Consider the following 26,245-nt stretch of genomic DNA (forward strand, 5'->3'; position numbering starts at 1 on the left):
TGAGTGTGTCAGGTGACATTCGAGTCAGTCAGTCAGTAGTCAGTCAGCCTAGTAGAAGGTTCAGCATCAGGTGCAGATCTTCCCAGGAACTTCTGTTCACAGCATTAGATACCAAAAGATAACCTGTCTCAGTGTCCTGTTGAATGTCACATCAGAACCCTTTCAGTGGAGAGCTTCATCCCTTTCCACATAGTGCCCAGGGCCATGCACAGCAAGCACACTGTAAGAACTAATGAATGAATGAATGAATGAATGAAGAGTCAAAACTGTGAGAAATTTGAAGAGAGCAAAGCTACAATTCCTTTGGTCTGGGACTTGAGAGTTCAAGTCCCGTTAAGACTGCGGCTATGTAAATGGCAGGACTTTCGGTTCAGTGTCCTAAACAAGTAGAGGGATCCCATACAATCATGGGGTCCCCTGAGCCTCTGTAATCCATGAGAGCAGGTTGCATCGCTGTTGGACTGTTGGACGTCAGTAGAGTCTTTTGATTCTTTGAAGACAGAGGGATGGGTGGAGCCTTGGGACAAATGCTGGGTCATTTCAGCTAGAGCCGGGTGGCTGTAGAAGAGAGATATGACTGAGGGGAGGAAGTTGAAGAGAGCACTGTGTGCTCCATGCTGCCTAAGCCTGCAGAACAAGGGGAGGGAAGGGCTCTGAGGGTGGGGTAACTTGAGAGGAGGTGGGGGAGGGGAAGACTTACCGAACTTCAAGAAGCCTGGGAGCCTTGGAGCAGTGGAAGGCTAGAGCAAGCTGCTGGGTGAGTTAGAACCAGGAGGGACAGAGCCAGGGAAATACTTGAAGAGGGAGAAGGGAGAGGGGAGAGGGGAGGGGGAGAGGGGAGAGGGGAGAGGGAGAGGGGAGAGGGGAGAGGGAGAGGGGAGAGGGAGAGGGGAGAGAGAGAGGGGAGAGGGACAGGGAGAGAGAAAGAGGGGAGAGGGGAGAGGGAAATAGAGAGGGGAGAGGGAAAGAGAGAGGGGAGAGGGAGAGGGAGAAGGAGAAGGAGAGGGAGAGGGAGAGGGGAGAGAGAGAGGGGAGAGAGAGAGGGGAGAGGGACAGGGAGAGAGAAAGAGGGGAGAGGGGAGAGGGAAATAGAGAGGGGAGAGGGAAAGAGAGAGGGGAGAGGGAGAGGGAGAGGGAGAGGGAGAGGGAGAGGGAGAGGGAGAGGGAGAGGGAGAGGGAGAGGGAGAGGAGAGGGAGAGAGAGAGAGAGAGAGAGAGAGAGAGAGTGTGTGTGTGTGTGTGTGTGTGTGTGTGTGTTAAGATTTGCATCTTTTTCCCCCTTGACAAAAATAAGCCAGCACATGAGTCCATGAGAGGTTATTTGCAACTGTGACCAGCCTGAACAGAGGAGGCTCACGGTGACTGAAGGAAACCATTTTACCAGACTAAAGATCTTCCTGTGAAGGAGTGTCAACACCTTCCAGAGAGCACCTGCTCCTGAATCTCAAAACCCAGAAGATCCCATAAAGTCTCTACAGAATGTTCCAGAAGCCTTTCCTTCTGTTCCCTGGGTGGACCAGCTGCTTGGAATGAGGAGACACCCCAGATGGATCAGGTTTTCTGTAGAGAATCACAGAGATTGTGGGGTTCTGGAGTTTTCTCTGGCCCAGGGGCCCCAAGACAGGGTGGAACAGCCACACCTGCCTGAAGTTCTGAGGAAGGGGGCGGAAACATACAGCTCCCGCCCCCATATTCTCTCCCCACAATTGTGGGCTCTACTGGGGCATTGTGTGCCACACTGGCTCACTTCCCCCAAATAGGCAACCGTAATTTTTAGAGCCTGACATCCAACCCTGGGAGGTCAGGTGGCATGCCTGGGGTCACCGTGGGTCCTAACCTCAGATTCCCGGGGGGAGACTGTGACATTGCATCTGGATGGAGCCATGGCCTCTTCCGTTCCTGCTGTCGCTGCTGCTGCTACAGGGCTGTGTCTCAGGTGAGAGGCCAGGTTTGGTAGACGAAAAGGACCACTTCCCCCGTCTATCTCATACTGCCTTTTCTTGCTCCACTAATGTTTTGTGGGTTGGGGAAGGAGGTTGGGCTGACAGGCAGGTCTTTACCAGAGACCAGTGAGAATCCCCCCCTAATATCTGGCCCCAGGCAGAGCTTAGCCAGGCTAATATGTAGCTGTATCCTCTCTATTGGCCTTTATCTAATGGATTTCCTTATTGTGGAGAATGAACGCTTCATTTCCTCACAGAAATGACCTCTGTTTGACTTTTGTCTGACTAGAGCTGGTATGAGTTCTTGTATCAAGTCTGCACACTTTAAATTTCGTTTTTCTCGGAATGCTGATGCCACATCCGGTCCCCTCCCTCCCCCCTCCCCCCTGCTCTGACTGGAAGGGAACCAATCCCCAAAAGCCCTTCTCAACCTGAGGCTACTCTGCAAGGGGCTCACTGGTTTCAGCCTTCCTGGCTGCCAAGGCAACCATTTACCACTTCCTGTTCCGTTCTGGCTAGGGTGAGGGCTGGCAAACTCACCCTTCACCAGTTGACAGAAAATGAAGGCACAAATGAGCCCAGGACCCCAAGAGGCTTCTTCCAGGTGATTCCCATCCCTCCTGCTCTGCAGGGAGAAGGTTCTCGAAACCCTGGGCTGAGCCAAGGTGAATTCGAGGCCTGTTCTGTTCTGTTTACTTGGCAAGGGAAGAAGAGACCTCAGAGCTTCAGCTACAGTGACAAGCATGTTGGAAATAAGGGCAGATAGTGGGGCTTTCAGGTCTTGACTGTACCCTCTGCCATCTTCTGAGTTGCCCTGCCAATCACTAACTCTGCCCTTTCTTCAACAGACTGGATTATGAAGGGCACAGAAGACATTTGTGTACCCTGTTCATATTCATTCTCTCTCTCTCCCTCCCCCTTCTCTCTCTCTCTCTCTGTTATACACACATGTGTGTGCACTCCAGTCCATCCTCCCCCCCCCCCCCCCCCCGCAAGCCCATCCCTGATGTTACAGGCACAGATTAGATGGGGTTTGTTTCCAGGCTAGCCTGACTTCACTAGGTATCCTAGGTTAGTTAGTCTTAAACTCTGGATCTCACTACCTCAGTCTCCTTCATGCTGTTACAGGCTTGTGCTACATCTCACTCCTAGGAATAGAGACCAGATACTCTACCATCCTCATCCAGCCTGTGGTCTGCAGGTCCCATGCATCCTGGCACAGCCATGACTTGCCTGGTACATCTACAGATGTCAAAGTCAAGTCCCAATGACAAAAAGTTGGATGAGCAGTGAATACTATATCTGTTGGCTGGCTCATCAGTGGGGCTTAAATGTGTGCGGCATGCTTAATCTGTGTGTGGAAAGTAGGGTATTTAAAAATTAAGTACCATGAAGAGTGCTATTTAAAAGGTATCCAATGGGGGCAGGGGAGTGGCCCAATAGGGGGCAGGGGTATGGCTCAGTGGTAGAGTGCTTGGCGAACATGCTTGAGGTATGAAGCAGTGTGGAGGTGTAGTGATCCCCACCACCCAAACAAGACAAAAAGGAGAGTGTCCAGGGAGGAGAAAAAGAGGAGGAAAGACTAGTATTGGGAGAAATAATTCTTCATCATTTTTCCGGATGCTGGACCTTCTCACGGCCTCTGTAGTTTGTGCTCTCTGGTTGCAAAGCTTGGTGAGCTCTTTGTGTCTGCATCGTCTCTCTGAGGGAAGGGTCTGGGTCTGTCCTGAAATCCTGGACATCCCCGAAGACCGGAAAACATCCAGAAGAACAAGGACTAACTAAGTCTGGTGGAGCTCTTGTGCTAGGGGTGTGTCCCTATTGGACTGGGGCCTCCTCCATCAGACTCGGAGCCAGCTTCTGGGGCGTGGGGTTGCTGCGCTTCTCCATGCAGGTTCTCTGAGGGTACGGCTGTGCATTTGCCTCACACTGAGCTCCAGGAATGTCAGGGCAGTGTCCCCCTCTCTTTTTGTCCTCGGCTTCCAGTTTCAAGATGTCTTCTTTCTCAGCAGACGTTGGTCAGCAAGTCCTGTCTCCCCAGGTCCCTCCAATGAAAACCTGTACAGGAAAGTGTGGCAGCGTGAAGGACAGACTCTGTCTGTGCAGTGCTCCTACAAGAACCGCCGGAACCTTCTTGAGGCCAAGTCTTGGTGCAAAGTCAGGAAGAAGAAGTGTGATCACAACTTCGTCCGGAGCTGGGTGAGGGGTCCCAGCTACTCTATGAGGGATGACGCCAAGGCCAAGGTGGTCCGTATCACCATGGAGGCTCTCAGAGTTCAGGACTCCGGTCGATATTGGTGTATGCGGAACACGGCTGGAAATTTCTACCCCTTGGTGGGTTTCCAGCTGGAAGTATATCCAGGTGAGTCCGCCTGCACAGCGCCTGAAAGAGTGGGGTAGTGTAACAATGGTTCTTTGTTATGTACATCTTCCTGTCATGGTTTCACAGACAAAGATAACAGGTTTTGGCAAGCTCTGTGTGGCTCCTACCTTGCCCTTGAGCAGAGCAAGATTGGAACTTGAGACTCTATTTTATAAGGTCATCTGAATGTCATATGCTCACCCAGCTTGGGGGATGTGCCAGGCACTGTTATATATAGGCTTTGAGAGTATAATAATGAACAAAAAAAAACCAGCCTCAGTCTTGCCCTGTGGGAGATGCTGGATAGGAACACGCCAATCCAGACAAATAGCTGCACAGCACAACAGATGTCCTTAGAAAACAAGGATGAGCTGCAGAGTTACACAGAGTCAGGGATTCGGCTGACAGTGAGCATCAGAGGACCAGTGAGCATTCAGCAGCGCTCCAGTGACAGCTCTCTCACCTATGCTCACCGAGCAACTGCAGGGAGAGCCTTATGTGCAAGGTGAGATGCATCAAGGCCTGCACAAGGAGACTGGGCCACTCACAGTGGGGGCGGGGAGAGGATTAGGAGACAGGGAAGGACAACAGTAAGTTTTAGAGAAGTTGGCTGCGTTAGTTTGTTTGTTTGTTTGTTTGTTTTGAGATAGGGTCTCACTATGTAGTCCTGTCTGGCCTGGACCTCACTCACTCTGTAGACCAGGCTGATCTTGAACTCACGGAGACCCACCTTCCTCTGCCTCCCAAGTGTGCACCACCACACCAGACTAATGTGTTGTTTTTATTTAGGCTTTAAGCATGGAGAGTCGAGTTGTCCTCAATTCCATAATATGGAGCTGGGTTTAATTCTAACTGCAACAGAATTCTTTGCCTGCCTCTCCTCTCTCCTTCTCCCTCTCCTTCTCCCTCTCCTGTGTGTGTGTGTGAGCGCGAGTGCGCGCGTGCGTGTGCACCTCTGCCTCTGCCTCTGCCTCTGCCTCTGTATGTATGTGCAGATTTATGTGTGAGTGTAACATGTGTATGTCAAGGCTAGAGGTCAAACTCAGATAGCATTCTTTAGAGCTGTCCACACTGATTTTTGAGACAAGGTCTCTCACTGGCCTGGAGCATGACAAGTAGGCTGGGCTGGCTTCTTGATGCCTGGGGTTAAAAGCATTTTACTGACTGAGCCGTGTCTTCAGCCTTCTTTGCAAGGCAACAATCACTGCTTACGGAAGGTAGGAGCGTGAGAAGAGGTAATGAAACCTATGTGGATACTTGACTGGAAACAGCAGTGGTTTGGACAAGTGGGTCTTGGGCAGTGCGCGCACGCATGTGTGTGTGTGTGTATGTGTGTGTGTGTGTGTGTGTGTGTGTGTGTGTGCAATAGATGGACTCAATTCTATTCTTTTTCAGACTTTCTGTATATTTTGGAGTGACGGCAGGATTTGCTCAAGTGGGAGACAGGAAGAGACTATTGATTCATCAGTTGCTAGGAGATGAGTTTATCATTTATCAAGTAGGGGAACCCCCAAAGAGAGCTCCTTAGGAGGGGGATCATGAGCCATTTGGTCATGGGAAGGCACTTCCGAGGACCCAGGGGGGAGAGGTGACCCAGGCAGTTGAAGTCCTAGTGATGGGGCAGAACTCGGATGTATACTTGGAAGTGTCTCTATAAAGACATCCAGGGGCATTGAAAGGTCACTGCTTAGGGTTGGAGATGATCACTAAATGACAAGGTCTCTCTCAGCATGGTCCAGTGAAACTGCTCACCACTACTCAAGGGGATGGAAAAATCTCTCTCTTGTTCACAGAAATAAGGGAGAAGAGTTGGAATGAAGGTGTGGGGTCCCCACATTTATAAGACAGGAAAGGGTGAGTGGCCGTCAAGTGTCTGGGGAAACCCACCGGTTGACATAACATTAGCCACCAGCCCTCTCCTGCTCCCCTCCCCCGAGTACATCTCCATCCTCCCTGGTCTGAACCAGTAAGAGCTTTCTCTCTCAATTGTGGGGCCGAGTCTCATTTCTTTGCTCTCAACCCAAGAAGCTGGTGAATCTGACTCCGGGTCTTCATGTGGGGAGATGCGATGCCATTATGAAATGGACTTATTTTTATTGTCATTCCTCTTATTATTATTTTTGTGTGCATGTTTGTGTGCATGTGTCAGTTGGGTATGCGTGTGTACATGTGCACGTGCGTGCATCTGCGTATAGAAGTCCATGAACAAACTTGGGTGTCATACCCAGGTGCTGCCCGTTCTTTATTTATTTACTTTCTCTGAGACAGAGTCTGTCACTAGCCTGGAACTTGCCAAATAGGCTATCTGGCTATTGACCCTCCAGGGATTCCTCAGTCTCTGTCTCCCTAGCATGGGATTGTAAGCATGTACCACCATGTTGGGCTCTGGGGACTCATGTTTGCATGGCAAGCACCACACTGACTGAGCCCCCAGTCCAGGTCGTCATTTTCTGCTTCTTAAGGATAATCTTGGACAGGTAGCAACTTTGCCCATGTTTTCAGTTACAAGAAAAAAAAAAAACAAAACAACAACAAAAAAAAAAAACAAAAAAAAAAACATCTCCTGCCAGTGGGAAGATGGGTCTGTGGGAAAGGACACTTGATGCCAAGTCTGGTGATCCGAGTTCGATCCCTGGGACTGGTATGGTAGAAGGTGAGAACTAACTCTTGAAATTTTTCCTCTGATCCTCATACTCACGCCAGGAAAGTGTGTGCCCACTCCCAAACAAGTAAACAAAAATGGAAACAAACATGTACGCCCCAGGCACTTACAATTCTAACAGTAGTATATCCTCCATCCACAACAGCCAGGCCTTGTAGCCCAGGGCAATTGCTGGAGGGAGCAGCAGTTCTGGAGGAGCTGCTCTTCTGCCTAGCTCCTTCCTTTTTGGAGGTGGGGATGGTCTCCTCTTGATCACTTTCTCAACTCTCCCTCTCTCCCACACTGCTGTGCTGAGCAGGAAGTGGAGGAAAGATCGTTAGTGGTGTGACTTAGCCAGAGGGTGTGGGAATCCCCTCTGCTGACTGAGTCCTTTCTTGCCAATGCTTTGAAAGTCTAGGATGTGAATGTCTAAACTTGTGTCTCCCAAAATACCCCCTTTCGAGGGTTCTTCTGGTGTCCTTGCCACGAGAGTGTTAGTCATGAGTTGGCCTCTTCCTCCATCTCTTGCTTCACCGAATTTGTGTTCAGGCTTCCCTTGTTCAGAGCAGTGGTCCAGGCCTCCCTGCAAAGTGTCTGATGGCTTCAGGAGTATATCTTTTCTGTGCCCAGTAGAGGAGATGGAAGCCTTTCTCTGTCTTGTTCCTACTAAGACTCAAGAGCTCCTGATTGCAGCTCCTGTGTGCTGCTCAGACCCCTAGCTGCTCCTGGCAGTAAAGGGTTGGGATGAGCCCCCGAAGGGGCAAGATCTGCTCCTGTGTGACTTAGTGCACCCCAGCGAAGATGTTTGACTCTTTCCAGTTTCCTCCAAAATTTGGGACTCTTGGCTCTTCTCTGTCTCCACTTCTCATTCTCGTCTGACAATTATGGGGCAGCTTCCTTTACACAACAGCGTATGGTGGAGATATCTCTTAAACTCAAAAAAGGGCCCTGGCTCAGTAGGTCGAGGCACCTGCCATCAAGCCAGATGACCCGGGTTCAAACCCCAAGACCCATGTGATAGAACAACAGAGTTGACTCCTGCAAGCTGCCCTCTAACCTCCACATGTGTGCTGTGGCACATGCGCCCACATATGAACACACACACATATGTAATTAGAAAGGAGATCCCTCTGATGCTCATGATTGAGGAGGGCCTGGAAAAGGACAGTGGGCTAGGAAGGAAGATGGAGCTACGTTCTGGGAGCAGCCTGATGGGGGAGGCTAAAGATTGTTCCAGAGTCTCCCTCCCTTACACGTCTCCTTCTGTGTGTCACTCTCGAAACAACACAAGCCTGACAACCAGGAGCTAAGCCCAGAGTCACAGACAGGCAGGCTCTTGCCATTGTCCTGACATCTGAGGGGGGCTAGGAATTCTGTCCCTTGCAAGCAAGCCTCTGGCTTAATCTAACATTTCTTCCTCTCTGGTCCCTCAGCCCTCACAACGGAGAGAAATGTTCCCCACACACATCTCACCAACACCCTCAAGGATGGATTCGCCAACACCCTCATGGATGAATTTGTCACAACCGGCCAAGTCCATATTTCAGACCCTCGTGCCCCTTTCACATCTGATACAACTGTGTTCACATCTGACATGACTGTGTTCACATCTGGACTCCTCGCCTTGGCTTCAGGGACCACCACAGCAACCCCCGTGACACTCTACAGTTTCACTGATACCAGTGGCACCATTACAGAACCTGAGAGGAGCACAGAGTCCCAGCCAGCGACCATGTCTCCTAGCAATGCAAGACCCTTCTCTGCTGATCCAGCGACCACCTCCACCATGCCCAGACACCAGAATAGCAGTTTGTCCACCACGGGGACGTGCCACCAGTTAACCCCCAACAGGTTATGTGATATTTTATCAGGTGTGGCCTCAGCACAGCACTTAGTACCCAACAGATCCAAAGAGGCCACTCTTACTTCTAACCACTTCTGTTGCTCCTCCCAGGGACTCAGCGTGGCCCGTTGCTGAATGGGATTATGGGACATGGGAAGGGTCATAATGGAAAGCAATGGGGATGAGGGTCAGGGCAATGGATGCAGAGAAGGGAGGGCCTGGCCAAGGGGACACAGCATGGAAGGGGGCTGGCAAATCATGCTTGAGGCAGCCTCTGCTGTGCACACAAGAACATTGTCCCATGGGCAGTGCTTGTCAGATGCCCACTGAAGGCCAAGGGGCAGTGACATGCCAACTCCTGTTCTCGGTCAGTAGGGGGGTAGCATAAAGGACTCGGTGACAAAGGAGGGTGCAGGCCCTAGTGACACATAAAGGAGAGCTTCTGCTACAGAAGACAAGGGGGCAATGGGACTCCTCAGTCACTGTGGAGGCAAAATCTTAATCTATTCAGTCCCGAGGGGGCATTTTGTAGTGCCCTTGTCTTCACTGATGAATGGAGGGGAGGTACCAAGTGGAGATGCTCCCTCTGCCTGGTGACGTACTTCCTGAGACTCTGATGTCTCCTTTCTCTTCCCACAGTTGATCCTCAGAGAGACAGACAGACAGACAGACAGACACACACACTCAGAGACGGAGACAGAGAGAGAGGGAGACATACAGAGAGAGACAGACAGAGACAGAAAAACAGGAAGAGAGACAGACAGACAATGAGACAGAGGGAGAGAGGGAAAGAAAGAGGCTGTGTGCCTGGAGGGGTGCACTGTGAGGCTGTGTGCCTGGTCTGTGCTCCATGCTGCCAAAGAAAGCTGTGGCCAAGGTGGAAAACCCAGTGCTAACTCTTCCCTTCTGTCCGGCCTCCTCAGGTCCCAGGAGACTTACATCCCTGCGATGGTGGTGGTGTTGACATTTCTTCCAGCACCTGTGGTGTTGGTTGTGGCCTACGGGATTTGGAAGAAGAGACACATGGGAAGTGAGTACAGCCATTCCTGGCCTCCCAGGGCCAAGATCTTGGTATCTGAGAACTATGGACTGAGTCTCTGCCTGTGTCCAGGAATTGATGGCCCTACATGTGTCTCTTAAGGGGATGAAGGAATCATGCTGAGTCCAGAGAGGGGCAGAGTCACCCAGGTGTATTGGGGCACTAAGAGCTGCCAGGCATGGCCCTTTGTCACATTTCCCTATTTGTTGTAGGATACAACTTGGGCAACAACTATGCTAAACCCTGGATCTACCTTCCTGAAGGACCGGAGACATTGTGGAAGCCTACTTGATCTAAGATAATCAGTGAGCTGGGAAGCTGTGTTCAGTGGGCTCATAAGGCCAGAAGAGAACCAGAGACCAGGCAACAGCCCTGGGGCAGGAGGACAGTAGAGCTGCCTTCCCTTCACCCAGGGCCACTGTGTCCTTGGCTTCCCTCTGTTCCCTTCAAATGCCTCTATATGTTTGGAGGCAAGATCAGGTCTCAGGAGGCAGCCAGTGTTTCTAGAGTCCTGTTCTGGATGAGAAGGAACAGTGACTAAGACCTGGGCCACAGAGGAGTTGGTAGCCGGAGGTCCCAGAGCCGACCAAAGCCACATGTCTTCTGATGTTCCCTAACTGTGGCTGCTGGTCCCTTCTATCCTGGGAGCCTACAGGTCATATGTGTTTCCACTTGTTTCCTGTCTGCCATCCCCTTCAGGCTGGTGACAGCCTTCAGCTACAGGACCATCCTCTTTCAAGAGGAGTGCAAAGACTGAACCTGGTTTCGCCACTCAACTTCCTGCTCCCATGCTACAATGATGAGCGCGTGGAGGAGACTGAGCGCAGAGACTCAACCATGGGGGTCTGCAGCCTCTTCTAGAGAGCACCTGCCTCCAGACACTGGGATGGGCCAAGGACCAACTTCTGAGAAAGGAGAAACTCAAGCAAGGCTGCTTCTGAGAAAATGGAGCTGCCCTGCTTAAAACAGCAGGAGAGAGAGGAGCAGGGCAGGAGACTGACAAATTAGATTCTAGGATAGAGAGATGAGAAGACGCCTGGACACACGGACACACACACACACACATATACATGGAGGCAGGGAGAAAAGGGGAAGAGGGAGAGGAAGCAGAAGAGGAGAACAGGGAGGAGGAGGAGGGTGAGGAAAAGGAAAAGAGACTCCAAACAGCTCTGACTTGCCCTCTACTATCTAGATCATTGGTCCAGAGTAGAGCGGGCTGTGGGCTGTGAGCTGAACTGCCTCCCTAGCAGGGATGCCCACTAGCCCATGGAGGATGGACAGGTCCCTGGGGTCAAGTTCAACATCTACACTCTCAGCCCTGAGTCAGGGACAGCAAACATCACGGTCAGTGGGTGACTCAGCTGGGGCCTTGGTGTGCACTCTAGGATGGCTTTGAGGCAAGAAGAAGGACCAAAGTTCTAAAGTCGGGGACAGAAGGAAGAAGGCATCTCCCCTCTGCTTCCAGAAGAGACCAGAAGAGGGGAGATCAGACTGAACAACTGACAAAACAAGTTCTAGAAGGATGGACAGACAGACAGACAGACAGACAGACAGACAGACACACACACACACACACACACACACACACACACACACACCTCTGGCTAGCAAGCATCTGTATAGAGCCACCACCCTAGTGGATAACTAGGGAGGACTACCTCACACTGCCTCTAAAGTCCCGCCTCCACTCCCATATTGGCCCTGAACCTCCCTTGCCCCTTCATTGTCCCTGACAGCCCTGCTTAATGAACAGGCGATGGAGAGGTCAGGCATAAGGACCAATGATGCCACTGTCCCTGTGTGGCCCTGACTAAGCCACTAACCCTATCTTGGCCTCAGTTTTCTCTCCTTTTAAAGGGGACAATAATTCCTGCCTCTAAAGATTGATTGGGGATGCAATGGATGACATCAACACTGCGACCCGCAAGCGTCCTGTGATGCTTTCCTGGAGTTCTTTCTTGTCCTGTTGCTCATCAGGAACTGAGGGGGGAGGGTTGAGTGTTTCTCCTGCTGCTGTGACTAACAGTCTCTGACCAGGGGCTGCAAAGACGGCTCATGTTTAATACACTCATGGCTCCTGCCAGGACCCAGGCTCAATTCTAGCACCCACATTGGAAGCTCATCCTGTAATTCCAGTTCCAGGGCATCTGATGCCCCTTTCTGGCCTCCTCAGGCACCACACATATGTGGTGCATATAAACCATTACAAGGACACACATATACATGTATAAACCATTACAGGTACACACATATACACATAATATTAGAAAAATCTCAAAAAAACAATAACAAAACCCAGCCACTCCTGCCAAGAGCAGCCTATGGAGCTAAGGTGTTATTTGGCTTATGCTTCCAGGCCACAGCCCATCACTGAAGGAAGTCAGGACAGGAACTGAAGCAGGGACTTGAGCAGAGACCATGGAGGAATGCTGTCTGCTGGCTTGCTTGCAGCCCCATGCTTAGGTAGCTTTCTCATAAATCTTAGGACCACTTGCCTAGGGAATGGTGTCTCCCACAGTAGACTGGAGCCTCCCATATCAATTAACAACCAAGACAATCCCCCAGAGATGTGTCCCCAGGCCAGTCTGATCAGGTTGATCCATCAATTGAGACTCTCCTCAGGAGACTCCAGGCTGTGTCAAGTTGACATTTAAAGGTAACTGTCAACTTCCTTGATCTCTCTTCCTGCTTCTATCCTCACCACAGGGATGCTGGGACTCTGTGGTGAAGGCTGTTGGGACACCACTGTTGGGAGCCAGCTGATCCAAGGCTCTCCCTGAAGCTGTAATGTATAGAGAAGAAGTGGAGTTCCTTATCTAACACCAGGAACTTGCCTAGTAAAGTCATCAACTCCCTGGGGCCAGGCATTGGGGAAGGTGTGATTTCAGACCCTGAAACCCAACACTTCTCCCCCTCCTCATTCCTCTGCAAGGAGCTGTGGTTATTAGCAATGCCACTGTGGGCTCAGTCTGTGATACAGTTGAGATATCCTGTGTTACTCTTGTACAACCTTGACTAGCTTCCTGCTCACTTCATCCCACTGTACGACAGCTTTCCACTGACTCTGTCCCATTTTCCCTCTGCAACCCACATAAAAACTGATGTTCTTGGTAATAAACTTGTCTGGCATAAGCCATCAGCTTCTGCAAGACCTCCTGATCCCAGTCTTCCTAGCTTCTTTATTTGTGTCAATCCTGGTCTACCAGCTCAGGGACCCACACAGAAGCCCTCTGATCCAGGTCACACCATGACCAAGGAAACTATGAAAGGAAGAATTTATTTAGGCTTCCCATTTGAAGAGATGAGATTCCACTGACGGAGAAGCTTGGCAGCTTGCACCAGGCTGGAGCAGGATGCTGTGAGCTCACATTTTGGTCCACAAGCAAGAAGCAGAGAGAGGGAACTCACAGTAGGGTAAGGACTTAGGCTCTCAGAGCCCACCCTGTATGACACACGTCCTCCATACTTCCCAAACAGTCCCAAACTGCACTCCCAACTGGGGACCAAGTGTTCAAATACCTGAGACTATGGGGAACATCTCGCTCAAACCATCACAGTGGCCTCTTCAGTGTGATCTCCTTGTGAATAGTTAATGTGCAATGGTACTGAGATGAAGAATCTGAGTTCCAATCCCCAGTGCAGCCCTTCATGACAGTGTGACTACAATGAGTCACTGTCCCTCTGGACAGGAACATGGAGAGAAGCCTCTGGACACCACCTTCTAGGGCAAGTGCATGTCAATTGCCTGAGCACACCTCAGTATCTAGAGAGGCAGGGGTAAGCAGGGAAGGGAAGCCAACCAGCTCTGGCCTTAGTCTGACAGCAACTGAGGAAGAGAAGGCACAGAGCAGTTGCTTACATATTAGACCCTCACACAGGATCAGATGCTGTGGTACAGGAGGCAGGACAAGCTTGAGTCCTTCAGGGAGAGGAGCCTGGAGATGCTGCAAGCTCAGGATGGTCAGGCTTCATGGAAGAGCTTGCTCTATGTAGCCCAGAGCATGGGCTGTTGTCAGGACGTGGGTGATGTCTACAGGAGGTTGTAGAGATGAGGGTACAGAGACTGCACAGTCTGGACCTTGGGAAGGCTGCCCCCAAAAGAGCCATGTGGACAGATGAGGCCAGGGACGGGCCTGGACAGCTGCATGGAGATCTTCATCGAAGAAGATGGTAGGAGAGTGTAAAAGTGATCCCACCACTCATGTGTGTTCACATGGGGGTGGGGTTCTGTGAGCCAGCAATGCATGAGAGCTGCTCACTCTAATCCCTCCCCACGTGGGGACTCTGAAGTAGGGACACTGGAAACAGGGGAGTGCTGTAGACACCATTTCCTCAGCTCCTGCAGCCTGTTTCTGTTCTCAAACCCCAGTCCAGTCTCCTTTTTGCCTTTCTTTCTTGAGCTCCAGAGGAGTCAGAACCAAAGTAGAGTTAGGTCTGGGAGGGTCATAACCATCGAGAGGATCAGACAGGCCAGGGATGCTGCCTGCCTTGGAGAGGCAACAGTCTCCTGAGCTAAAGGCTGTAGGGACTGAACTCCCCTGCACAGGGCTGGTTGGTTGTGTTCACAAGGAGCAGGTGAAGTAATCCTGTGGCCACAATTGTGTACTCTCCTATAGAGTTTACACAGTGGCTTCAGAATGCATGCCTTGCTCTGCTTACTGGGAAGGATGCAGCCAGGTCTGCCCTCAGCATCCTTGGACTTCCTGCTCCACCCTGGGAGTGGTGAGGAGTCACCTCACCTGGCCCTTCAGCTGCAGAATGTCACCTTGTCAATGCCCAACTCCCCCCTAGACACCCTGCCTTGCCACTGGGTGATTGACACTGGTATCTAAAGACTTGGCATCCCTTTGCCAACTTGACCAAAGGCTTTCCCACCTCTCAAGGTGACCTGCACTTCCTCAGTGCCTGCACCACTGCCCACTCCTCTGTCCCTTTCTTCCTCAGAGCCTTTCACAGGTCCTGTGGCATTCTGCATTAGTCCTTGCTCCCGGGCATCCTACCTGAAACATTGCATTGTCACTTAAAGGTTTCCCATCATTACAAGTTTTTAAATTTTATTTTTATTTATCTGTTTGTTTTTAGACAGGTCCTCGTGTAGCCCTGACTGAACTTGCATGTAGCCAAGGATAAACTTGACCTCCCCATCCTCCTGCCTCTGCCTCCCAAGTTCTATGGTGATAGTCAGGCACCATCATGCCTGGTTTTCTCCTTACTTACCTGATAACTGTGAACAGTCTGTAGCTATTGATATTTCATAGCTCACGTAATGACAGGTGGGTTTATTTAAGTTTTTCCCTGTGTGGAATCGAGCACACATCTTTTGGGAATTGGGTCTCCACTTCCAGCCTGAGTTTGGGGCTCAAACTCAGGTTCTCAGTCTTGGTAACAAGTGTCCTTACCTGCTGAAGCCTCTTGCTGTCCTGTGACAGCTATTTTAAAAATGTGTTTTAAAATGCGTACATCGAATTCTTACCAGTGAGTGTGGCATGCTGGGAAGCTGGGTGTATGGGGGTAACAGGGGCCTGGGGCTCCCCTTTCCCTTCCCTCATTCTGAAATCTTCCTTCATGCCCAGCTCTCCCATCCCCCACTCTGACCAGGCTCCTGCAGCCCCCTTGTTCCTCTATTCCTGAGAATAAATCCTGCCCATTTCCTTTTCTCTCATGGCCTCTGCTCCACATGGGACAGGTGGGCTGAACGGAAAGGTCTGACATGAGGGCAAGCTGGGCTTGGAGTTGTAGCCAGATGTCCAAAGGGCTCTAATTCTGTCACCTACCTTCAGTGGCTACATCTTGGGTGGAGAGCAGAGACTTTTAGCTAAAGAGGAAGTGGGAGAGTGGGGGAGGGGAGGAGGAATGAGCACCCTCTTACTTCACTTTCTTGGGCTTTCTCAGCCTCCTCAGCCCTGCCCTCATGAGGCTCTGAGAGCCTTTATCTAGTTCAGTGCAGGGGCCTAGATTCAATGCCTGTAGCTGGAAGATCCACGGGACCACACAGGTCCTGCCCAGCTTCCCTCTCGTCTGCAGATGTCTCTGCCTTCCTCAGCAGTTCCCGCAGGACTGTCAGTGGTGGCTCCTGAACCCTGCCCAGGACAGCTCTCCTCTCTTCAGAGCATCCCTCCCTTCTTGCTCCCCATCCCAGCTCAGGAGGAGGACTGGCTGATGGCCTGGGAGGCCGCATACCTGCTCTCTGCAATCCTGCTTCTGCTCCTGGCCTCAGGTGAGGACAGGGGACAAAGACAGAGGGAAGGAACCAGGTTGAGGAGGGGGCAGGGGGCAGGAGGTGTTCACAGTGGGGCTCTATGCTTGGGAAGGCAGAATACATGGGGGCTTGTGGCCAGCCGCTGGCTGTAAGCATAGACACAAAGAGGGTCACTCCCTGAGAAGGGAACCCACTTCTTCCTGCTGCCGCAGAGGATGGGGCTCTCTGACATGACGTGTGTATTCCCAGGCTCCTGGGCACAGGACCCAGAGGTACTTCGAACACTGGAAGGCCAGACTGTTTCTGTGAAATGCTCTTATAATCCTAGCTACAGCTTACACCAGAAGATCTGGTGTAAGCAAATGTCAGAAGACACTTGTCAACCCTTAGTGCCGAGTGTCAGCACAGGTGCCGAGAAGCTAAGATTCTCCATCCAGCACTCTTATTGGTTCAACTTCTTCACTGTCATCATGACTGAGCTCAAGATGAGCGACTCAGGCATCTATCACTGTGGGATCGCTGGAAATAGCAGAGAGGTCACTATTCTCAGAAGTATCCATCTGGTGGTGTCAAAAGGTGAGCTTCCTCCTTCTATGTGGCTTTCAAGCCTTGCTGAGTCACAAGGCTGCAGATTGGAGAGGACTCAAGAACCTGCTACCTCTAGTAGAACGGTCACATATTAGGTATCCTGCTTATGTGATACTTACATTGTGATTGATTAATAATAGTTACAAAATTACAGTTACAGAGTAGCAATGAAATAATTTTGTGTTTGTAGTCACCATGGAATGAGGAACTGTATAAAGTGTCACAGCGTTAGGAAGGTTGAAAACCACTGCTCTAGTAGTTGAAAACTGGGGCGAAGAAAAATGGCCCCTCCCCAAAGACCACCAGCTGGCTAAAGCCAGAGCCCAGCTGAGACTCCAGGCTAGCTGGCCTGTGGCTGGTTCTTAGTGGCTTCTCTGAACACTTCTGCTGCGTTGCTGCTAACAGAAATCTGTTTCTTTGGATGGATGTTAAAGCTCCCCTAAGCACTCACAGCCTTCCATTCCTCAACATCCCTTGCCTGTAATCGAATCAGAATCCTTCTCACTAGGGCCGGTGGAGAGATCCCATAGCCAATAGGCTGGGCACTGAGAGATATGGACCCAGAGGAGACAGGTAGAAAGTGAAGCTGACTTGAGGCTTAGTAGGGGAGGCTGGGAGATGTGAGTTCTCTTCCGGGTTCTACCCTTGACAAGTGAGAGCCTTTGAGCTCTCAGACAGTGGTCCAGAGGCTACTGCTGTTGACCTTGAGTCTCCCATGTATTTCATGCTGAAGACTACAGTGGCTTAAGGCTTTCTGCATTCGAACTTGATGTCCATAAGGTCACAACCCCAGTCCCAGGGCTTTCCCTGCTGCAGCGCATGCCCCCACACTTTTGTTCAACGTGTGCCTGGAGGCTATTTTCTGAAAGTTTTGGCCCAGGCACATCCCATGTAGAGGAGGCAGTAGGAGTGGACCTTTCTACATGTTCAAACATAGTGGACACAGGACTGAGGAGACGGCCCAGATAATAAAATGCTTGCCACGTGTGGTGATTAATTTTAGTTGTCAAAGTGTCGGAACCTAGAATAATCTGGAGGACAAGCCTCTCAGCACAGCTGTGAAAGATTATCTTGGCTTGAGGTGGGAGGATCCATCTTAAAACTGGGTGGCACCATTCCCTAAGCCTGGAGTCTTGATACACCTGCAACCAGCTGCTTCAAGCTTTTGTAGCCTTGACTTTTGTAGGCTTCCTGTATGGGCTGGACTCTAAACTGTGTACATTTTCTCTCGTTGTTGCTTTAGACAGGGTGTCTTATCACAGTAATGTAACAAGTATCTGAGAAAGTGTGCAAGTCTGAAGATCCTAGTTGAATTCCCCAAAGGTACATTAAAGAAAAGGCTGGTCACAGTGGCTTGTGCTTGTAATCCCAGTGCTGGAGAGGTAGAGACAGGATGGCCCTTGAGGCTCACTGGCAAGGTCCAGGCTAGTGAGAAGCCCAGTCTCAAAAATTACATAAAATAAAAATGAAGTGGATTACACCTGAGTCAAGACAGCTAAAATTATCCTTTAGCCTCCCCCGACATGTACACACACACACATGCACACATGTGCACCTGCACACGCACAAACATGCAGATATGTGTATATATGAAGACACATCTTACAAAAGAACACCAGGGGCTGGTCAGATGGCTCAGTGGTTAAGGGTGCTTGCTGGCCCGACAGACGACCTGAGTTGGGTTCCCAGGATCCTTGTCAGGTAGCTCACCAAAGACTGTAACTCCAAGCTCCAGGGCATCTGGTCTCCCTGAGGACTGCACTCATGTGCACGTATCACCCCTGCCACATACACATAACTAAAAATACTAAAAATCATAAGATGAAAGAACACAGGAAACAGAGGAGGCCCTGGAACATGAGAGGCCTCATTTACTGTAACATGTACTGTGCTTTCTCTTGGGAGGTAACTCCTGCCCCATTTACAACACAGCATTGCCTTTTTGTGCAGGGAGAGTGGACGGTGCTACCCTGAGCCCTTGTTTGCTGGCTCCAGGGCCGTGTATGGGCTCCTCCTCTTCCAGGGCTGGAGAGTGGTGGGTTGGGGAGGCGAAAAGATGCTGTACTCACTGTGGTCTCTTACAGCTTCAACCCCACACACAACCACCCGGATGACAACAGCCCTGGCCTCTACCCACAGCCCTGTCACTGGCAGGTACTACAGGCTCCCTGGCCTGTCCTTTGTCTTGGGTTTCCTCCCATTCTCCTAACTATAGTTCTCCAACTAACTGTCACTCAGATAGATGCCACCTCTCACAGGATGGATTGAGTCAGATGATCACTTCTGATCATTTTATATAGGCTCAGTTTTCCCATCTGTGAAATGAAATCACAACAATATTTCCATATTTGTCTGTCTATCTATCATCTATCATTTATCTTCTGTCTCTCTGACATCTATCTATATATCATCTATCTTCTATCATCTATATATCTATCTATTTATGTTCTATCTATCTATCTATCATCTATCTATCTATCTATCTATCTATCTATCTATCTATCTATCTATCTTCTACTTATCTTCTATGCTGTAGGTTGAACCTGAGACCTCACGTTTTCAGGGCAGGAGCTTTATAACTGTACCGCCCTCTCAGCCTGCACTCTCTCACCTTTCCACTTTTGCTTTTGAGATTGAGATCTCAAGTAACCCAAGCTGGCCTTTAATTCACTCTGTCACACAAGCTGACCTTGATCTTTTGGTCCTCCTGCCTCGGCCCCTATATCTGGGGTGATGGGTCTGTGCCTCTAGCCCAGGCTCTTGCTATTTGTAGCTGGCTGATTCTTTGTCACAAGAGGCTGTTCTGTACCTTTTAAGATATTTAGCAGTGTTCTTGGCCTCGGATGGCCAATGGCATGAGTGTCTTTCTGGACACACGTGTGGCCATGAAAAATGTCACCAGACACTACTAGATGTGTTTTTGAAGGACACAGTTATCCTCCATTCATTACCATCGTCTCCTGGAGTACAGTGAGGGTGGACTGGGGTGTGGATGGCCGGGATCCCCCGCTGCTTACTCTCATGTAGGCAGCCATGTGACTACAGTGCTGTCTTTACCTCTGCCCTTCTTCCAGCCCTGTCCTGTCCTTCAGTAACAAGCAGGGCTATTGACAGGAAGCTGTGTTGAGTCTGGAGAAAGGGCACTACCTGCCGTTCTTGATCTCACGGCCAGGAATCTTTCCCTGCCTGCTGATAGGCTTCCAGGTCCCGGGCCTTTGGCCTCTGCCACCTATTCACCCCAAACCCAGCCTCCATGAAGACAGTCGGCCCTAGGCTCCTACAGACCACTTCATGCCTAAACAGATTCAACTGAGAATGAATGGAGCGGAGCTGTCCCTGAACACACTTTCTCTTTCTCTATGGCCTTGCCATTCAGACCCCTTCCCTAGAGGCTGCTACAAGACAACTGGACATGGAAGGTCTTTTCTACCACCAGGTCCTTCTTTAGACTCAAAGTAGGACATATTGGAATGCACTTAGCTGGCAGAGATGTTTGTCAGGTCCCCTAGTTCTCCTGGGAGCTGACTGTGTCTCACAGAGAAGAGCTGAGGTAAAGCTGCAGGGTGGGGACAAGGGCCCCTGAAAGAAAGAGGCTGGAGCCAGCAAATTCAGAGTCCCAAAGGAAGCTAAGTGACAGGAACAATGGACACAGGAACAGGAGCAATGGCTTGTGACATTACCGATACTACCCTATTCTGGAGACTGAAGGACTTACAAAGCGTGTCCACGGCATATGAAAGTGGTCCCTCGCTCAGCTGAGCAGGGGACCTCAGAAGAGGCCAGGTTGGGGGAGAACCTGTGGGAACTGCAGGCCTGGGGAAGGAAGGGTTTTTTTGGCTGCAGGTGTGTTGGGCTCTGACTCTCCTTACCTGACTAATCCTTGTTCCGAAGCTCTCAAGATACCTGGATGTGGAAGGTCATCGTTGCTGGGGTGGTTGTGGCTATTCTGTTATTGCTTGGACTCGCCATCCTTGTGGTCTTCTACCTGAGGAACGCTCGAGGAAAAGCCCAGAATGGTGAGCCCATCCTGTTTGTTTTGTCAACAAGGAAACTGACCTGAAAGGCAAGGTGTCCAAGTGGCTTCCTTGTCCATTACAAGGTGGCAGGCCTGGTGGCCTGGGAAGAGGTCAGGGGTCATGGGTCATAGGCATCATGGGGATGATAACATTCCAGCCTCACTCAGCCCTCAGGTTGGGTTACCTACAGGCACCTCAACTCCCCATCCATTTGCTTAAGACAAGGTGTGCTAGGATTTTGGATCATATACTTTTTTCATCTTAATATTTTTTATTATTTTATTTATTGGGTATGGAGGCTTGGCCTGCACATATTTCTGGCACCATGTGTGCCTGATGCTTATCAGATCCCCTGGAACTAGAGTTACAGAGAGTTGTGAGCCACCTCGAGGGTGCTGAGAATGGAACCTGGGTTATCTTGAAGAACAATCTGTGCACTAAACTGCTGATCCACCTCTCTGGTTCCCCCCCCCTTTTTTTTTTTTTTTTTTTTTTTTTTTTTTTTTTTTTTTTTTTACAACTTTACGATTACCAACTTGTTAAGAAGTTTATCTAAAATCTTTCTGGTTAATGATATTGAAATGTATTGTTGCTACTCTCATCTTTGAATTTTGTTTTTCTCAATATGGAAGAAGTGCAGAGATGTAGGTCAAAAAATACAAAGTAGCGAATACGTACAATGAATGGCTCGAAGGGCATAATGTACAGCATGGGAGCATGGGTAAGAATAGTAGGTCAGTAGGTCATGCCCTATATTTTTGCCAAGTAGGTAGCTTTTAACTGTTCTTGCCAGATAGTTCTGTGGACAACAAGATTAAAATGTGAGAGTGGATCAGAATACCCCTGGAGCATGTGAACATTATACTTTTCAGGCTCAAAAAAATCCTTAGAGAGGAGAAAATTTGGACATTCTATATGCTTATTTTCTAAATGTCGTGCAATCAGGTTAGTGGGTCACTGTTGACGTTTTTTTAGAAGACAAAATAGGAGCAGCAAAACGCTGGACTCTGAACACGTATCCTCATTCCGTGTTCATCTTGGAGTATGTGTGAGTGAGCACCCAGGAGCAAGTGTGGGAGGGCGTGGTCGAGTGTGGAAGGGCGTGGTCATAGGAAATGCTGTGCTTCACACAGAGGGCTTGGGACACAAGAAACTAGAAATACAACCTCTTACTACCTATAACGCCACGGTGAACAGAGTATAGTTACGTCTGATGTTTACATCTGGAATCTACAAGAACTAAAGTTGAGCAGAAAGTTGAGCAAGTTTATACAGATTAAACACGGGCAGCCAGGCTGTCTGGCTTCTTAGACTCTCTGGACACTACTCAGTGCTGGGCACTTGGGAGGTCCCTAGGCAGAAACTATCCTTTAGCCAGGCGTTGGCCTCTCTTCCATCGGGGTCCCTTTGCCCAGCCTGTGGTTGCCATGGGAAATGAGTAAGGTGGTACATGGGAAATCCTTCCACTAACCTTGCTGGTTTCCACACAGTTGAGAACAAATGTCACCCCATCTATGAAGACTTTTCAGAACAGAGGGAGGAGACCACTGTAAGTAAAAACGATTCTCCCCCAGGACTTAGGGAACTCTGGCTTTCTGGTGTACATCTGTTATGAACTTTGGCCTGCATTTGGTTTCTATTTACTCTACGTGGTGGGATACACTCATGATTGCTCATGTAACTCGTGACCTGTTTATCTGCTTCCTTTTTATGCATTTCTTCTCCTTGTGTTCCCCAACTCAAACTTGAGAAAGAGAGAAGACAGAGACAAAAATGAGAGACAGAGATGAGAGAGATGAGAGAGACACAGAAAGACAGAGAGACAGATGAGAGAGACAGAGAAAAACATTGTCAGAGAGACAGTGATGAGAGCGAGACAGAGACAGTGAGAGACAAATGAGAGAGAGACAGAGAAATAGAGAGACAGAGATAAGAAAGAGACAGAGACAGAGAAAAACAGTAAGAGACAAAGATGAGAGACAGAGAAAGAGACAGAAAGAAGACAGAGAGACAAAAATGAGAGACAGAGAGACAGAGAGAGATGAGACAGACAGAGAGAAACATTGTCAGAGAGACAGAGATGAGAGCGAGACAGAGTGAGACAATGAGAGACAGATGAGAGAAAGACAGAGAAAGAGACAGAGAGACAGAGACTGAGAGACAGAGATAAGAAAGAGATAAGAGACAAAGATGAGAAAGAGACAGAGAGACAGAGACAGAGAGACAGAGATAAGAGAGACAGAGAAAGATACACAGAGGCAGAAAAAGACAGAGACAGAAAGACAGAGACAGAGATGAGAGAGACATAGACAGAATAGCAGAAAAAGAGACAGAGACAGAGAAAGGCAGAGATGAGAGAGAGAGAGAGAGAGTGGTAGAGTCGTTGGCTATCACTTCCATGGGAAACAGCTTTTCCTGTGTTTTAGGTCCCAGTCAGACTACAGATGAGCTGCCATTGGTCCAATCAGGAAAACATGATGAATCACAGTTCTCTAAGTCCTCCTGAGAACTAGGTGGTTTGGGTAATTCTATCTCACCTACAGATGTCTAAAAATCCACAGAATTAGGAGGCTCCAAGGTCATGTAACCCAGCTCTCTGTATAATGCTAGAATCACCACGAAATGCATACCCAACAAGTGCCCTAGTCAAGCTTGAATGTGCATACAATTCCCCTAGAGAACTCATTAAAACAGTTCTTGAAGGGTAAGGTAGCCTAGGCTGGTAATCCCAACCTTTATGAGGCTGAGTCAGGGTGCTTTCCAATTTCAAGCCAGCCTGGGCAGCATAATGAGGCCCAGTCTCAAAAGCACAAGGCCCGGCCTGTGTAGCTCAGTGGGAGAGTCTTGCCACACAGTCTGCATGTACATGCAAGGTACATGCAAGACCCTGCATTCCATCCTATTATTGAAAAATATGCAAATTAGTGGTTCCTTAGTCCCCGCCCACAGGACCTTTGTTTTCACGGACCTGGAATGAGGCCTGACTGCAGTTTGGAACTGGAGTCTGGGGAAGTCAGTGCTTCTCAGCTCAGTGACAGGGAAGGCAACTTTCCCAGGCACCCCTTCCCAGAGGCTCTACAGGCCCCTCATCACTTCCCATATCTTTTTAAATAAAAGCTTTATTTATTTTGTCTGTATGAATGTTTTGCCCATGTGTCTGCAGTGCCTGAGGAGCCTAGAAAAGGGAGTCAAACCTCCTGGAACTAGAGATGACACTCCCATATGAGTGCTGGGAACTGAACCCAGCTCCTCTGGAAGAGTAGCCAATGCGTTCAGCCACCCAGAGGTCTCCAGAGCCCATGGTCAACTTCTTAATCTTGTCTGTGTCCCTCCACCCAGTTCTGGTCCCACACAGGCCACTGACCACTCCAGCTGCTTTTCTGTCAATAAACATATGTTTTCTTTGATTTTCAGAGCTTCAATCAGCAGGTCCCCTCCAGTGAGGACACTGGGACCGTATGCTATGCCTCTCTCATCCACCTAAACCACGTGAGCCCTCAGGACTCCATCTACAGCAACACCCAGCCTTACCAGAAGCCGTCTCCTGACCCGCTTCTATCTGTGGAATATGCCAGCATCTCTAGAAACAGACTGAGGTCTTCCAACTCAGATGCCCAAGAGGCAGAGACCAGGGACTGAGGGCTGAGCTCCTAGGGCAGCGAGTAGGTAGGCACAATGGTACTGTCCCCATGGAAGAGCAACTTCCTACAAGAGCTAAGATGGCCTCAGACATACTTTCTTCAAGGAAGATGACTGAAAGTGCAATGGAGAAGGACTCTGGACCCCTGTGCTCTCCCCCCTGGGGGTGCAGGACCAATGCTGCTAGCACACAGTCTGTGTGGAAGAGAGCTGGGCCAGCCCCTCTGGGTGGCCCTAACCTCCCTTCCTTGTATGACCATCGCTTCCTTCCCCACTGGCTCTTGAAATCCAGGCGGGTTGTGTAAGTTCCTCAGGACCGCTAGGCAGAACTGCAAACCCCCAATCCCTCCTCACACCGACCTGGCTCCTGTTTCTAAAACCAACCTGCTAGGAGAACTCTGATGACCTTGCCAGGATGAATACTAAGATGTGGACGGTGCCCGTCTCTGACCTGTCTTCTGAGGTATTAACCTCAGCCACACATCTCTGTCAGAATGCATGCTGGCTCCTCAGCCTCCTAGAGGATTAGCATTCACTCTGCTAACTGTGTCTACCTGCGCCATCTAAGACCACACGCACCTTGCAGGGTCCTAGCACTGAAGATGCAGTTCCGTCCGGACACACACTGCTCACCCCTATGAGGCAGACACTCGGGGAGGTGGGTACAGGGAAGGAATGGGATGCTGTGTGTGTTCTGGACTCTGCCTCACCCTGCCTACCCATGTCTTCTTCCTAAGACACAGATTTGCCTGGGAGAGACAGGACGCTGACTACCTCCAGCCTCACATCCAACTGATTCTCACTCCTGGGTTCTCGGTCTCTGTTCATGGTTTCAGTTGACCTGTGGTCCTTCATGGCTCCTAACAGCATCTTTGCTCTTGGGCCATGTTTCAGTCTACACCGTCTCCTGGAAGCCCACTTCTATTGTATGTTCTTTGGATTGCTCTCCCTGTCTGTGGCTCATCCGGAGGGTTGAGCTTCTCATGAGCTGTCAAAAACCAGAATGTTTTCTCAGACTGGAGCTCCTGGAGCGGACTCACCTGTATTCACTAGAACAGTATCAGTGGATACTTAGGACTCCCAGGGTCTACACTCAAGCTTACATGTGTCCATTTTACAGATGGAGATATAGTGAGGCACAGGGAAACTGGGTCTCACAGGTAATAAACAGATTGCAGACGGTGTTTTTTTTTTCCATTGCGATTCTGGTTTCTGCACCCTTAAGGATCTCCTTGTGTTTATGCTAGGGGAGATATCTGAAGGAACGGTGGAAATCAAGTGTCCAGGCCAGCTGGACAATCAAGTGGGACCCTTAGACCCTGTGGAGAGAACTGAGATTCGAGAGAAAATAAAATGGCACAGCAAGTCAAGAAGTCTGATCAAGCTGACAAAATTTTTATTGTTCACACTGGTTATATACTCTAAAAACAGGATATGGGGAGGGGTAGGAAAGGAAAGAGGGCTTTGCAGGTGGAGGAAGCTAGCTGCAGCTGTGGGGTCTAACTAAGTTATTCTTACAAAGCCTTTCCGTCACCAGGGATTCTAAAAACATCTATCTAGCAGGATGTTGGCTAAATCTAGAGATCAGGAGGAAGGGTTACTAAGGTGGGTTGCTATGAGGCTTTGTTTGAAGTTCTGAGAACTGACAAGTGAATCATGGAAGGTAAGCAGAAAGAATAGTAGTAGATAGGAGAACCAAGGTGAGTGTTTGCCAAGAGTAAGGCCTTGCCATGTCTTTCTACAATCAAGGCTTAGCTGTAGGGATGCACCAGGGCCAGACAGGACAGGGGAACGGGACCTGAGTGACAGAGGCCTCAGGATGCAACAGAGGACAACAGTGCAGTTACACTGCTGAGACATTTGAGGTGAGCAATTTCTAATTTATCAGTGACTCCAGGTTGAGCTGGTTCTACACACCTGTTACCACTGAAGGCCTGGAGGCCTTTCCAGAGCCTGTTCTCACCCCTTCTGACCTC

General features: G+C 49.8%; 2 protein-coding genes across 4 annotated transcripts; both read left to right on the top strand.

The window, feature by feature from the left end:
• The first annotated feature begins 683 nt into the window (after positions 1-683).
• Treml2 (triggering receptor expressed on myeloid cells like 2) lies at positions 684-12,986 on the top strand. 2 transcript variants are annotated; one of them, XM_076915356.1, is made up of 6 exons: positions 684-757; positions 1,294-1,935; positions 3,984-4,304; positions 8,379-8,796; positions 9,712-9,818; positions 10,040-12,986. In XM_076915356.1, the coding sequence occupies exons 2-6, from the start codon at positions 1,875-1,877 to the stop codon at positions 10,117-10,119; spliced, it is 987 nt and encodes a 328-aa protein (XP_076771471.1). In that variant the 5' UTR covers positions 684-757; positions 1,294-1,874; the 3' UTR covers positions 10,120-12,986. The 2 variants fall into 2 exon arrangements, with proteins under 2 accessions (XP_076771471.1, XP_034377891.1); XM_034522000.2 differs by having other exon boundaries at positions 692-757; positions 1,384-1,935.
• Positions 12,987-15,723: 2,737 nt separating this feature from the next.
• On the top strand, positions 15,724-25,453 carry LOC117722744 (uncharacterized). Of its 2 annotated transcripts, none has more exons than XM_076915357.1 (6): positions 15,724-16,044; positions 16,276-16,602; positions 18,699-18,768; positions 20,506-20,630; positions 22,121-22,179; positions 24,045-25,453. In XM_076915357.1, the coding sequence occupies exons 1-6, from the start codon at positions 15,852-15,854 to the stop codon at positions 24,267-24,269; spliced, it is 999 nt and encodes a 332-aa protein (XP_076771472.1). In that variant the 5' UTR covers positions 15,724-15,851; the 3' UTR covers positions 24,270-25,453. The 2 variants fall into 2 exon arrangements, with proteins under 2 accessions (XP_076771472.1, XP_076771473.1); XM_076915358.1 differs by having other exon boundaries at positions 16,417-16,602.
• Positions 25,454-26,245: the final 792 nt, after the last annotated feature.

The sequence above is a fragment of the Arvicanthis niloticus genome, chromosome 17 (genome assembly GCF_011762505.2).
Source record: "Arvicanthis niloticus isolate mArvNil1 chromosome 17, mArvNil1.pat.X, whole genome shotgun sequence".
Classification (NCBI taxonomy): domain Eukaryota; kingdom Metazoa; phylum Chordata; class Mammalia; order Rodentia; family Muridae; genus Arvicanthis; species Arvicanthis niloticus.